General features: G+C 42.7%; 1 protein-coding gene across 4 annotated transcripts in view; it reads right to left on the bottom strand.

The window, feature by feature from the left end:
• Nucleotides 1–15,543, bottom strand: part of arhgap10 (Rho GTPase activating protein 10) — a 45,545-nt gene that overhangs the window by 14,670 nt on the left and 15,332 nt on the right. For all 4 annotated transcript variants that reach the window (XM_086157374.1, XM_086157375.1, XM_086157376.1 and 1 more), the window contains exons 6-18: nt 14,790–14,900; nt 14,459–14,563; nt 13,754–13,883; nt 12,793–12,899; nt 12,608–12,702; nt 11,909–11,990; nt 11,706–11,748; nt 11,519–11,587; nt 10,635–10,709; nt 6,947–7,031; nt 5,388–5,446; nt 3,779–3,884; nt 2,209–2,368 (exon numbers count right to left, since the gene is read on the bottom strand). In XM_086157374.1, coding sequence (XP_086013500.1) covers nt 2,209–2,368; nt 3,779–3,884; nt 5,388–5,446; nt 6,947–7,031; nt 10,635–10,709; nt 11,519–11,587; nt 11,706–11,748; nt 11,909–11,990; nt 12,608–12,702; nt 12,793–12,899; nt 13,754–13,883; nt 14,459–14,563; nt 14,790–14,900 — 1,227 coding nt within the window. The remainder of the gene's footprint in view (nt 1–2,208; nt 2,369–3,778; nt 3,885–5,387; nt 5,447–6,946; nt 7,032–10,634; nt 10,710–11,518; nt 11,588–11,705; nt 11,749–11,908; nt 11,991–12,607; nt 12,703–12,792; nt 12,900–13,753; nt 13,884–14,458; nt 14,564–14,789; nt 14,901–15,543) is intronic.

Below are 15,543 nucleotides of genomic sequence, written 5' to 3'. Positions count from 1 at the left end.
CAGAGGTGGGCGCATGAGACAGAAAGTTTGTGGGAGCAAGGCAGACACGAAAAAAAAAAGTGAGAAATCTGATATGGCTGAGAGTTTCTGCTGCCTCTGTCTCTCTCTCTCTCTCTCTCTCTCTCTCATGCGCTCTCTCTGCAGATGGAGGTGAATGTAAAACAGAGCCTACTGTTGGTATCTGGGGGTATCAACAGTCTGGAGTGGGACTGAGCTGCGAGGGAAGTTAATGCCTGTCTGTCTGCTTAACTTTTTCCCCCTGCTCTCACACACTGTACTTTCCAAAATGCTCTTGCTGAATTCCAACGCAACATCCTTTATCACCTGGGTACTATATTTCAAAAGCGGGGAGTATATGCAGCCACCGGTGTTGTTTTAGCGAATTTGTATACCCGACTGGTTTGTTCACCGGGCCTCTGTACCCTCCCGTTCTCCATTTCAAGTTTGCGGGCTGGGTGAAGATATTATTCACAAAGCACTTTCCCCATTTGATGAGACAGAAAAAATAAATAAATCACCCAAAGCCCCTGGTTTCATCTGATTCTGCTGCGAGTGCGCCGCCTCGACCAGATTAGAAAATTAATCTCGAACCTTCCTCCCTTTTGACATGGAGAATTATCCCCCTTTGAGGATTGACATCGATTAATGACATTCTAGCGAGATTACATGATCCCATCAACTACAGGTTATGAAACAATTTATGACCAAAATAAATATTTTTAACGCTGGCAAAGTCCTTTCCACATATGATGAAATGCAGGTGATGATCTACAGCATAACTGACCTTCTGGAAATGAGGGCAACGCCACATCCAGAGTTTACTTCTGGTGTGAGCACTTAGGGCTCCCCCTATTGGCCAGACTCAGTTCCCAAATTAAGACAGATGTTGCCCCCCCTCGCAGAGGCCCGTACCACAAACACGGCTGGCTGAATTTGACTCGTTCGCCATTATGTCATATGTGTCTTCCTGCTCATTTTAGAGCGAGCAAAATATCGCATGCTCCTTTCAAAAAGGATTTGTTAAAGGTTGGATTTCGGTTCAGAGTGAACCAAGCGAGAGGATCCCACCCTCCCGCCCCCCGATTCAGACTGTACTCTGCCTCGGTAGTATAACGGATGCAGAACCTTCCTTTTCCACGTAATTTTTTTGAAAAGTCGCCCGTGTGTGTAGTTGTTCGTGTTTTGCAAAAGCTAACTTTCACAAAATGTTCACTCACATAGCCTTAATTAACGGGGGTTATTTCAGAATGAATGCCTGATTGTTATCGATTCATATTTAAAGCGCGGCGGTGAAAGGAATGCCAAGGACGGACTTTAATTTCACAGGATTAAAATTGAAACCTGGCTTGGGGGTTGAGGGAAGATATTTTGCTCAGCCATCTCAGAGGCGCCGATAGAAATGTATATGCGCGGAGGTGAAAAGTGACTGGCGCCATCAATTTCGTTAGTTCTCGGCCCCAGACCCGGGACAAATTGCAAAGAAATGGACATGAGGGATGAGGTGAAAAAGTGCTTTTGGTATGCGCAGGGAGAGGGAACACTATCTCTCTCTTCAGAGCAGACGAACACAAGGCTTCCATTCTTGCATTAACATCTTCTTAACAAAACTGGCTTTGTCGCTGGCTCGGCCAGTGACTCTTAATCTTTCACGTCACTAAAATCACTATCACATTTTTATCATGTGATGAAATCATATATGCACCATGAAATCGGCTACGGAAGAGCTTTGATATATTGGAATAATAACGCAACGATGGAGTTCGATACATTTGGCTTCCATTTTTTTTCGCGCAAAAATATACAGAGGCAATTTGCACATTCCCCTGAGTGTTATTTCTGATAAAAAAAAAAACAATTCCTGCGTCAAAATGTGTCAGCGCGGTTTAATGCATACGTTACTCTAATGCATCAAGCCAAGGATGCTCTCATTTAACAACCTATGCGTCTGCAGTTTTCTGACGGAGCGGCACCTTTCTCAGGTGTGTTCAGTGATTCATTTACAAAAAAAAAAAAAAAAGGAAAAGTGAGAATGTGGCAGCATTTTGCAGTGATGTGCAGGAATACAGCAGGTAGAATAACAGACAGGGGGTCTTAATATAAAATACGAATAAGTGTTTCTGTCAGATAATGGTTTCACTCAATGAGGATCTGCAAAGCTACAAAAATTAAGTCTAGTCTTGTTTGGTGGATCTAAGTTGAGCATGTTACCTTTTTATGGTGTTCGATGAGGATCTCCACAACGATGTTCTGGAATTTAAGATCCATGATGGCAGCCACAGTCTCCTCTTGTGGCCTCATCAGCGTGGGGCCAAACACCACGCCAAGATTCGCCACCGTCATCAGATTGTGTTTGCTGTGGTCTGCGACACTGTGGAATGACAACGTTTTGACATCTAATGATGTTCTACTGGGATGGACAAACGAGGAGACTTTTTAGAAAGGCCCTTTTCCTTCTATTATTTCCTAATTTTCACTCTTAGTTGCACACGTTTTCCATGATGACAGTGAGATTTCACTGCTGGTGGTGTTTGGTCAACACCGTCAGGGAGACGCGGAAATATAAATACACGAAGCAGCAGCCAGTGCCTTCGGAGATAGCGACCAAAAAAAAAAAAAAAAAAAGGCTGTGAGATTTTCTGACGTTTCGAAACCTTGCCAACGTCAGTGAGCCGCGTTAAATCCCGACATTGACTTCTCCTACACATCCAGCCTGGCAAATGCTTTTTTTTCCATTTTTTCCCGCCGCTAATCATGCAATTAGACAGTGATTAAAGCATCTGAGTAAGTTTATCTAAAAACATTTAAAAAAATATATATTTATATATGAGGACAGGTGAAAAGCCTGCACACTCAAAATATGATGATATACAGTGTGTGTGCAGAGAGACAGTTTAAATAGCTTCAAAGGATGCCTTTGAAGACAAAAACATTGGTGACAACTCACATTTATAACATCTCTGAAACCATTTCAGATAGGAGTGTGAAATTCTGGCTTTGCCTCCTTCCCCTGCAGGACATGCACACACGCCAACTTCAGAAAAATATTCGAGTCTCTCCAGTCTGGAGAATTTCACGCTGGATAATCCAAATTCAATTTCAATAGAACTGCCTTTTTAACAGAGCCTGATTCTGCAGTGGGTTTCTATGAAATAAGATCCACCAGACTTTCACTGCCGCAGGGAAGAGGGATTATTTACTTATCCCCAATTTGCTCATATTTAGTTTATAAAAAGCTTGCTGAGGTAAAACCTTGTAATGTTAGCTAACGTTGTTTCTGAAAATCTTTCCTCCAATCTAATCGCGAGAATAGAGTTATACACAATAGTGGTCCATCCAGGGGTGTATGAAGTAATCTGGAGGGAGGGCTTATTTTGAATTGTACATCTCAATTCACTTTAATTGTGGAGTTCAGAACGGCAACGCTGAAATCCAGACGGCTGAAATACTCCCTGCAAACTTTGAATGCGCATCAAAATGACCTACGGTGAGAGAGAGGCCGAAAAAATAAACACAGAAAAGAAAAACGGATATGTAAAGATGCTAGCAGGCATCAATTTTCTTACCCTGTGGTCACCGCATAGACAGAGTGGAGATGGAGTGACAGCAGGGAAGGGGGAGTGAAAAGAGTGGGAGTGAGGGAGAGAGAGAGATAGAGAGGGAAAGAGCGAAAGCATGTGGAGTGAGAATGAGGAGACAGACAGGAAGAGCAGAAAGAGAGAACTGACAGAGAGGAGGTGTAGATTGGATGAACTATGACCAAGGAACTATGAGCACTCACTTGGCCAGATGCTTCATAAACAGCCCGAGGACTTGTCGATTCCTCTCTGGTAGTTTGTGGACGAGGCAGTGGACGGCTTGGATGCGGGACTCCGGGCTACCGCCCTCTGTTCAAAACGGAGAGGCAGCCACGCACTCGCATTAAACTACAAGGATTTTCTGTGCTCCTTGTGCAGCGCGGGGCCAAAAGCGCAGACTCTATACGGTTTAATATCACAATTTAAACTCCGGAGTAAGCATTTAATCCAAAAGTACACACTTAATAGATTGTCAGGTTTGAGCAATTTTCATTATCTGAGAATCTAACAGTTGGTCGCGGAATATGGAAAACACAGAAAGAAGCAAATTCCATCACTTAAACCAGTGAGTTGCAAGAAATGAGCAAAGGCTAATAGACCTTATCGGAAACAGTCATCGAGAGGATATGAGTACAACAGGTTAAGGGGAAAAGGATGATTCATTTAATTATGCGCAGCGGAATTGTAATGGTGAGATAAAGTCAGGGGTGCCTGTGAATTTGGCAGCAGATGCTGGCAAAGGAGACAGCTTTACGTTACTGTGGCTGCCGTATAAAACGGTTTGTGTTTAAACCCCCGAGATCATGTCTTAAATATTTCCTCACACATGGGCATCTGACCACCCACACACAAACACTCGGTATCATTACTATGGGAACGACGAAGATTTAAACATGGGGATCGGGGGGGGGGGGGGGGGGGGGCTTCTTATGGATGCTGTCATCCGTCAGAGAAATAAATAAATAACTACATAAATCACCGCTAATCCATATTTTCCCCTTCGTTACGAGGGCATTGCGAATGCCTGATAAAAATGTCAAACTGATCCAATTATAGCACTTGTTGTAATAAGATTCAAGCCAGGCTTAAAAAAAAAAAAAAGGAACATTTCCCAGAAATGATGTATGAAATGTGCACCTGTTTACTTTTCAAGGTGACTTGTCCATTTAGCCACGTAAATGACTGGATATTTAGAATTTTTAATTGGAGTTAAAAGTGGTTATAAACATCAGGAACCGTATGAAAACGGCGTATTTAAGAGCTGCAGCGTCACCCACAGAATCTGGATGCCTTTTTGCATCCAGCAGCTGCATATATGTACGGAATGTATTGGAGACGGGGAAAAAAAAAAAAAGGCAAGACGGATTGATGGTGGAATTTAAAACAGCTCATCACCTAAATCAGGTGGAAGCACTTAAAGCTGACTCTGATAGCACCATCATCATGTGTTTCTCAATGTTTAAGGGGGCTGAAAAATAGGATGCATCTTCATTAGTACCGAAATCCGGGGGAATTTAGTGCAGATACTTTAAGCACAATCATTTTTCATTCGCAGCCACCTGTTTGGAGAGGCTTGGGAAGAGGAAGAAATGTAAGTGCTGGATCTGTTCTCCACTCCAGTGCTTGTGTTCAATAACACAGTGGAGAGAAAAACGCCCAGCCGTGTCCTGGGCTAAAACTGCTGCACAGTGCATTTCGGAGCGATTACACACATGCGTGCATGCGTGTGTGTGTGTGTGTATGAACACAGTTGTTTGCTTACGGTGTGCGCTCAGATTAAGCGGTGGCAGCGTGAGATGTGCTAAAACTTACTCGCAGGGCTGATGAAGTCTTTGTAAAGTCCATAGGTCATCAATGGCTCGGGAAGGCTCCTTCAGAGGGAAAGAAAAAAAAAAATAGAACTCAGGAGAGGGGGGGGCCAGTGAGTGAGAGGGGACAGAAATAGCAGGCATACTGTTTTATAGGGTCTGCACACAGCGATGATTAATGTGGCCGGGCCAGGGGGATGGAATTAGATGGTGCACGTGTTGAGATGACCAAGTTCATCTGAAGGTACTTTCACACTGTAGTTGGCCGGTGGCCAAGGGTGCTTAGTCTCGGAGGAAACCGAGGAGATTGACCCTGCTTTATTCCAGCAGGCCAGACACAAAGTAAAAGACAAGTCAAAGAAACACTCAGTGCAATCTAATATAGCATAACAACGTGATGTTATCTTAAGCAGGGTTTGAAAATGTTTTAGTGTTACAGTCGAGTGGAAAAGACTCAATTTGAAGATGATTCATGATGCCGATGGAGATGATACCGACTCGAGTAAAGCGGAGTACTTTCTAAATGTTATTTGATAATGCAACGGCAAAGGTGGACAAGTCTGGCTGAGAGGGCAAGCACAAATTTTTTTTTTTTTTTTATTTTTGCACGACAATAGCAGAGTGCGCTTGTGAATATCTTTCTCAAAGACCAAATCAATGGAGCAGAGGTGTGAACTCTGAAGCAAGAGAGCAGCTGACCAGCACACATCGCAGCATCCGTCAACCACCCCGATTCAGGGACGAGGAGAAAAACAGCACGTGGGCGCGGTGAAACTCAACCCTCTGTGATAGAGGTGTGGAGATAAGACAGTAGTACAGCCACTACACATACAGCCCGTGTTTGCTGTAATATACTAATGTGGGTCAGACAGGTATCGTGACGCTGTAATTTTAAATCACTGGTGAGCGTATGGTTTCTGATTTGAATTGTGAGGCCTCTTGAGATAGAAAATTCAACCATATTTTTACATCTACAAATCTGAGTGTCGAGGAAGGTGATAAAGTATTTGACAGGATTCTTTGCAGCTCAAGTCGTCATTTATGCGTGTTAATTCAACACGTCTTAATTCCAGATTTGCAAATCAGACACCACATCTATAAAATACAATACTATCCCTGCTTGGTGAAATCAAGACGATTCGACTCGCTGAACGTGAAAACAAAATGTGTCGATTTGCTCTCTGGCATTCTGGACGCAGCACAGTCTTGCAGTGTTTTACAAAAAAATATATACAAACTGAATACTGGCCATCTGTACATACAACTAATCCTATACTGATACAACATAAATGCATCATTGCTTTATGACATGAAACAGACTCAAGTCTTTGTCGAAGCAAAGATAGAGTTGTAGTAGAACCTTCCCAATATGGCCCCCCCGGGAGCCAAGTGGTATCGTGAGACAGGGCAAGGACAAGGCGCAGGGCTAAAATTATCCCAGTCTTCCAGCAGAGATTTGGGAAACAATTTCCAATTGCCATTGATTTTGATTATGTAAGCGCTATTATGCAATATAAAAAAAAAACAAAAAACAAACAAACATGGAATCACTGGAATACATACCGCAGATAAAGCTTTAGCGCACTTGTTATCGTCTTAACGTCCCACTCCTCACTGGTGGACAGATCCACTTCGCTGCTTTTGTCAACTGCAGGCAACACAGACGAATCAAAATTGTGGCAATATGAGTGAACGACTCCAAACACAGACAAACTTCATTTTCACTTTGAGCTCCACATCAGTTGGTCAGTCTAGAAACTCCACATACTGTATGCATTCTAAATGTGCACAACAATTTGCAATTAGACGTATGAGGATAAAAGAAGTGCTATGAGCCTCCAGAGTCGAATCTAGCCCCGGTGGACATGGAAGGAATTTACAGCTTCTGTGGAGGGCTGCCGCTTCTGTACTCATTACAAGTTTAATTAATCCCATACTACTTCAGAGGCTCCGCGGGGACTCCGGAGCTGTGTTATGATGAAAATTCACGGGGCTTTTTCCACACCTTAAGTTACCTCGGATGAATTACAAAGGGATGCGGAATTGTATCAGGTGGAATCACGGGGGGGACAAACAACGCAAACTCAGAATTCACAAGCTATACAGTAGGTGGTCTATTACTGGGATTTTTTAATGTTTTTTTTTTTTTTTTTTTAAAGAGGCGGTTTTATTTTATTTTCTACTACATCAGTGCACGACTGCCGTGAGGAGTGTCTATGTGCGGGTATCTCTGTGTGCTTTATCCACAAATTGGGCCTGTCCAATGTCAACTTCTAAAAGAAAACTTTTTTAGCCAAAGGTGTGCCTTTGTTTGGTCGTCTGTGTGTGTGTGTGTGTGTGTGTGTGTGTGTGTTGAGATCACTATGGTCTACACAGACTGCACAGTCTAGCAGTGATGTAGCTAGATCTAGCTAGCACAACAATGATTATAGCTGCAGCTGTGGAAGCAGCACACACAGAAAACCTTTGTAAGATGGGGTTTTCAATTTATGTAACTACTGAATAGTACAGCTCGGAAAAGTCATTTCAAAGCTGCTGAGAGATAACATTGTTTGAACTTGCATGTGATTAGGCGTCTCTATTGTTTATAACAACGATGTTGATTATATATTTATTTAGAAAAATGTCAATCCAATATACGCCGCTGAATGAGGTAGACAGTATGAGAGAGCGTTATGGTCTGTTGATGAAAAGTCCTCACATTTGCTGTTGTTGAAGGCTGAAAGCACATTTGTCTGGAGTGCGAATAGAACAAATGCTGAATTAGGTTACTGCTAATGCAAAGTGAGTATTTCTTAATGCTGCGTTTTCACATGAAGGCATTATAGGTTGACTTTCATTGCGTGGTGGCCGCAGGTAACTTTTTGTACATTTTGCTCAGCACTGACAGTTTAATATGGGGGGGGGGTACTAGACCAAGAAGACACAGAAACAGCTGGGAGAAAGAAATGCAGATAAAAGGTGGAACACTGAGCTCGCAGCAAGATAACAGATTCTTTTCCGTGTGTCTGATATGAACAGATTTTGCCATATTCAACGTCAGAGAAGATCAAATCCGTTCATATTGTGCTTTTTTAAAAGCTGAAGTCTCCTTTAAAGAAAAAACAAGAACAAAAAAAATCTAATTTTGCTGCTCACCAAACTGGGATCTGCAATATCAATATCAAATCATGCTTTCTGTTATCACCAGGTAGGTGGGCAGGTGTTATTACCAATCCTTTAGATTCCACTTCTGGTCGATCTTCCAAGAATATAGTTACTCAACAGCGATTCTTGCTAACAGCGCCGTGACCTCCATTGGAACAAACAGTCCGTCAGACAGCTCGATCAAAAATGGATCCCACTTCCACAGCCCTCTTCCTATTTTGCCTGATGATTGATATACACCGCCCTCTTTGTTTGTACTTTAATATGATGGGAGCTTCCTTTTTTCAATCGGAGAGTCCTTTCTGATTGGACCCTGGCCACATTGGTGGGTGAGAGATGAAAAGGAGGAGGAGTGGGAGGATCCGGAGTCTTTCTTCAGGGTTTAAAGCTCGCTTCACCCACACATGGAGAGCTGCTGTATTCATGAAATGTTTGTGAATGTGCTTATCTATCTGCCAAGGTAATACTACCTCAAACTTGTCAGCTATTTAAGAGAGAAAAAAAAATTCTGAAATTGCAGTTGAGATTTTTCTGTTCATCAAATTAAAGACGACGACGGACTAAAGACTTTATTTATAACAACAAAAGCACGGAGGGATGAGCAGGGAAGAGATCCAATAGGGACTAATCTCTTTTGTTCGGCAGGGAGTGGGAAGTTGGAAACAATTAGTACAAAATTAGAAAGTACTCATGTACTCTGACAGTGCAGACAGTGGGTTACATGCGGGTATATTTACATTTGATAATGAAGACATCTGCGAGGACTGACAATCGCTGGATAGACAAAAACAAAAAAGCAAAACAAAAAATATCAAGGAACGACTCAAATGTGTGTGATGAGTCATACCTAGTAAACATAACGCATTTTATTAAGGAAATGAAAATTAATAAGTGAGACGCTTATAAACCTGAAGTGCTGTGCATCTCAAGCAGCTGATGCTGTCCTCTGCCGACCGGGGAGTGAACAAGACACGCTGATGAGACTTTTCATAAGACTGGATATTTTTCAGCGAAGCTATTGAATAACATTTGAAGCGTGCTATAGATCGCAAACAAAAAAGGAAAAGTGTTTTACTACTGGATCTATTTGAGTTTTGAGGTCATGGTTTGGTGCAACTCAACAAGAGGCACAAGAAATGTATATAAAACACAGTTCAGGCACTGCGCCTGCTCTGAAGAGCTCAAGTGTTATACAATGTGTTTTTCTCTCTTTTTAATGATTTGGTATCTCGCGGTTTTTATCCGTAACGGTTTAACAACACTAAAATTGAGTCATCCAAACTAGAATATGAGAGCATTTAGTGATTGACAAGGATATCACGGCCAAAAAAAAAATTAAAAAAAAATCCACTTCCTGTATTTGATCTGACGCCTAACAAATGTGCTGGCGAGCTGAGGCGGGGTGTCGGTGGGGTCTACTGCTGGGGTTGGCAGGTTGAGAGGCGGGACCGTTTCGAAGGGGGTAGCTAAGATGGCCTGGCGGCTGTCTAAGTTTGTTGTCATTCTGAACACAGAGCTGAAAGTGAGATGGTGTCTGCTGTAGATGGCAAGAAACCAGAGAGCAGACAGTGGAGCACTGGCGAGGACAGAGGACAAGCCTCATGGAGACAAAAAAAAAGTAAAAATACGTGAAAGGATTGAGGAGAAGAGAGAAAGGTATAAAGGAAATTGAGAAAAGCATCTGACAGACAACGCCAGCTGTGAAGGCGAGATGACTTCATACTGTGGTCATGTATTAATAAAGTAGAAGCCAAAAAGTGCAAGTGTGGGGATGGGGGGGATATGGTTGTCTGGAGGATATAGAACAATGGCAGTGAGGAGAAGATACATACGGGCACTTGTTGCACTTTGGAGAGCCATGGACTTGATAGGCTGAGTCATGGGCTGATAGCCGGTCCCTATCTTTTTTTAATATTGCTCCGACAGACGCGACCATTGTATCAGCAAATTCAGTTAATAAGGGAAAACCTAATATCGCAAAGTCAGAGATAGTGCAGCAGCGTATAAAATGTATTTTTTTGCTCCCGACTTCTTTGGCTTTTTACCGTATGAGCAAAAAAGATTCAGTGAAAGACAAAAAAAAAAAAAAAAAAAAATTACTTACCAATCATTAATGAGAGTAGCCTCTGCACCTTGGAGCTCACCCCGACAACTCTGTACAGGCCTTGGTCATTAATCCCTGATTAACAGTGACAAGAGTGTTTCTTAATGATGCTGCAGTTGTCTGATGGCAAAATACTGCATAAGGCTCGCAAGGGAAAGCAAACACAGACAAGAAATTGGCTTTTCAATGCATTTTGATGGGCCTCTGGAGGATAAGTGGGTATATCTAATGACATTGATTCTTGCCATGTTCTGTTTATGTGGGTCAGGACCTTGGGTCCAAAGCGAACTGGCTCTCTGGAATGAGTGTGACACACTGCGCACAATGAGAGCATTCTTAATTTAATCTTATTTTAATCTTTATCTTTAATGATATAATTGGTTTACCCTGTTTGGTCATGCGACAACGGCGGCTTTGAAAAGCCCTTTGAAATTGCAGAGACCAAGAATAGAATTTAGCATATGTGTGTATATATGTACAAGAAAACAACACTTTCCTCAGAAACCATAAATGCATGAATACATGAGTTGAACTGAAATTACATACATCGGAGACAGATGACCGGGCCCATAAAGAATTATGTGCCTGGACACCAAAATTAACTTGTTTTTGAAGTAAAAAGAAGTCAAACAAGTTATTGCGGGAGAGATTTACTGGAAGTGTAAAGCTATACAATGAAATGCAGAGACCAGCAGAAGTAATTTCAGGACATGCAGCCTGCAGCACCTGCAGTCAGTCCTGTGTATCGATATTGGGGCAAGTCTGTCCCCTTGTGTCCACATAGCAACACTGCAGCGCTCAGACCTTCATTCAAGCAAAATTAACTTGCTTGAACGCTCTTTCTTAAATTCTGTCGGTAACCTTTAGATTTCGCTGAAGCTCACCTCTCTTCTCTATTGCGCTGATGGAGTTCTTCACAAAAGTCAAACCCACTTCGTCCAGCTGGGCATCGACTGAAAGGAGAAAAATGAAACCATAGAAAAATGAATTTCAGTTTCAAAATGAACCAATAAACTGTCCACGCACACAAATATTCACAAAAATTAACGTGTGATTCAATTCAATACATACTTCCTCTTTCTTTTGAAAAGGTTCTCCCAAGGTAGTGACCAATCTGGTGAGAAATAAACCAAAATAACTTTGTGGGTTATTTCACATGACACTAGGCACAACAAACTACTGGGACTATTTCTCGTCAGTTTAACAGCATTCATCGGGCTACATGGACTACGCGTGAGTGGTAGATGATGATTTTGTACAGGCAGATGACTCACAGGTTCCTTCCCACCCATGGCCTGCATCCAGAACTTGTGGTCATCCTCTGACAGAGCCTGTACTGTCAGGACTGTGCCCGGTCTGAAAGAGACGCCCAGTAAATAGAGGATTTAGGGATATGAGTGTAAATATTTGAAAAGGAATAAATGCTCATCGCTTATTGCAGCTGCGAAGGCAAACGACAACTTGGGATTTAAAAATCGGTGCCCTATTATTAATGCCTGCTGTCTCGAGAAGGAGGGGGGATCTTCCGGGACCAGATGGATCAGATCAAGTTACTTATTGCAGTCAAAATAGTCACAGGGACTTGAATTTCTACACTGAATCTGGGGGGTATTGCTCTTCTATTAATACTACGGAAAAGAGGCAGGGCAGAGTTAATGTGTCTGACAAAGTGAGATATCGGTTACAGGAGGGCACTGCGGGGTGTGACAAATCTTTCCGGTTAGATGTGTGAGGGTAGCCCCTCAAGACAAACACTGCCATTCTGATCTCATCAATTTGAAACCGGGCAACGCGAAACGAAAAACGGCAAGGCCGCTGCGGAGCTCCAATGTCTTGCTATAATATTGCAAAAGCGACCAAAATGAAAGCGTGGGGTCAGTGATTTCTGATATCAAATACAAATAATAGCTTCTACAGCAGGCATGTCATGGCGCTGGGGCTGGAGAGAGGAGTTGACTTAAGCCACGACGTACCGGTCTGTTATGTCGAGGTCTAAACAGAACCTCCTGTCCAACATGTCGGTCATTTTGCGGACGCAGGATTTGAGCGTTACAGACTCGGTCTCACCCTGAAGAAATAAGAAAAGAAAAAAAAAAAGGATGCCCATTTCAGAATGTTTTAGGTGAAAAGGCATGCTATGAGTGATGAGAGTACTCACAGTCCTGCCACCAGATCTGTGGTCAAACGTCACCATATGCAGGATCTTCTGCTCTTTGACGAATGTGCAGTAGCGTTTCACCCAGCTTGAACCAAAGGGAGGTGGCCCTAAAGAGCAACGAAACAAAATGGGATGCTGAATTTCATCAGAATTCATATCAAAACAATGACTGTTGCCTAGCTGGAAACCAAAAAAAAAAAAAATAGCAATGTTGCAATCGCACGACTCACTCAGCTAAAATATAATGCAAAAAAATGGCTGACAGACTCAAGGGAAGAATCACTATTCGGTAATAAGCTACACATTCGAACAAGTTGGACTTATGTATATTTACATGACAGGAATTTGTCATCATATCTGATGATTTAGGACAATATGTGAGGATTATGCGTATGTTTTCATCATATGTAATTGGCGTACACTAGACAGCGTTGTTACACAGTGAACTGTAAATTCTTAGGAACCTAGAATCAGTAGAGAGCCAGGAGCTGGGTGTTATTCAGGGAGAAGGTCAATTAACTGAGTTTCCTTTTTTATTTTTTCATGTCAGTCCAATACATCTTGCTGTGTTTTGAAAAAGTTATTTGCTCTACCCTGATTTTAAGAGATCATTTGTGACAAGTGCGGGGAAATGATCTGAAAGCGGACCTCAGATATTGTAATATATGACCCAAACAGTGTTTTGCAAAGTGTCGTAACTTTTGATGACCGGCACATAATTTGATCATCCTCAAGTCCGGATTGCCAAATTGAACTATAGTCTGGAAGGCATAGCTGGGACAGACAGACACCCCGAAAAAACCAGAGCTGCTTAGGCATACTAAAAATAAAAAAACACCCCAGTCTGTCTATTATAATACAGGCCGGTTGTCACGCTGATCGAGTTAAGCCACTTGCTGGGCAGAATGATATTAATGACACCCGCTGAAATAAAGCGCACGCATGGCATGAAAATTCTTACGTTTCTCCTGCACGTAGAGGTAGCCTTCGCAGCTGATCGGGCTGGTCTGTCTGAAATCTTGAGGCGACTCTTTGATCCTTTTCATCAGTTCGTAGACCTCCGATCGTGCGCCCTCAAACCGATTTCTTGTCTGGCGGAGAGAGGAAGAAAAACAACATTATCTGTGATGGAACTTCCTGAAAGTGAGAGTTCAGGTAGGGAGGCGCTGTACCGTGGTCCCCGTTTGAAAAGTCAACACTGAAACAAAAAACGGTGAACAGTGCGCATGTCTGAGCGCGGCCATACGTCTTGGGACGTTACAGTTTGAGTCTTAGGAGGGGAGTGAGTGCCCTCTAAAGGGCTTTGTGATTGGTTTAGCCTTCGTGAGGCTCTAGGAAAAAGATCTTTCCACTCACTGCCCAACAGGGGAGTCGATTCCACAAAGGACCTGCCTCTTGCGAAACCCCAGCGTCCCGGTCGCACAAATCTCCATTTGAAACCCGGCAACAAAGGCTGGGGTCAGCTGGGCACGTATCCAGCGGGCTACGCATGTGGTCGTAGCCGAGTAGTCAAACACAGGTAGCTTCTACTTCTATGCCCTTCTACTGTATGTCCACCGCCCACTGATGGCCTTCACTGCTTGTTAAGACCCAAAGCGCAAGGCGTCACGGGTTAGATTACTTTGGGGTACGCATTTCGGCATTACATGGGAGGTGTATTTCTTACATTCTGAATATTGATCTGTAGTGCTCTTTTATAATGGTCAAAGTCCTTGGCAAGCTCAAAGCCCTGGTGATAAAATGTGAAGACCGTCTGAAAGAAGGCCAGCATCTGAAAAGATCACAATGAAGAGAAAATAGAAAAGGACAGCTTAAGTAAATAATTCAAAGAGCCATATTTTGAAACATTAGCCTTTAACGCTGGAATATTAGAAAGCCATTGCACTGTGAGACATATATTTGGCCACGTGATGGATATTCTATATTGCGCTTCACTTTTCTGGATGGGAGAGCCAAGCCACGTCAGTCCTGGCATTCCACCCAGGTTAGTCACTCACCGGCTCCACGCACTCAAACTTCTTTCTCTCCTGGATCTCTTGCAGTTTGCACACATAGTCCACTGATTCCTCCTGAAAGTGCTGCCTCATGGTTTCCACCTGGATGTCTGCCTGAACAGGCAGGGAACCATGATGATTATAATCACAGACAGATGCGAGGGGGGGGGGAGAAACGGGACGACATTTGTAATAAGATGCAGTTTGCGAAGCTACGGGCTTTTGCAAGTATGCAATTAAATAACCGCTGGAGAAATACTAAAGTTTCTAAATGTGCAAGAATGGATCAAGAGTGGACAAAAAACACTAAACTTTAAAGATGTAGTATGCACTCGATTTATTTGCTATCTGTAAGTATCCTACTCCAACAAAGTGATGCAGCTTTATCCATGTGTTGATAAATGTAATTAATAATATTGCTACTATTCTGGTATGTCTATAAATAACTAATAAGTAATCTTGACAACCTTCTAATAAGTGACGTAATGTTAATGATTGTGACATGGGGGATTTGACTAAAACACTGTGTATGAGAGCTGCGGTGGCATCCTGCACCGCGGTGCCTTCATGTCATCGAAAAAAGGCCGGAGCCTGCTGTTCTGATGTCGACCGTTTCAAGCGTCTCCTCGAGCTGGTGTATATAACGTATGGGTTTGCCCTACATGGCGACATTAACTGATTAGCGCATTCTATTGCGATCGCCTCAAAGTTTTCATCACGCTGTTCCACGGTGAGGGTTGTTCCAAACATTGTAGCG

The sequence above is a fragment of the Fistularia commersonii genome, chromosome 12 (genome assembly GCF_037954325.1).
Source record: "Fistularia commersonii isolate RoL2024-O1a breed Wild chromosome 12, RoL_Fcom_v1.0, whole genome shotgun sequence".
In the NCBI taxonomy this organism is placed as follows: Eukaryota; Metazoa; Chordata; class Actinopteri; order Syngnathiformes; family Fistulariidae; genus Fistularia; species Fistularia commersonii.
Note: the sequence above shows the minus strand (reverse complement) of the source record. Positions and strands in the feature narration are given on the sequence as shown.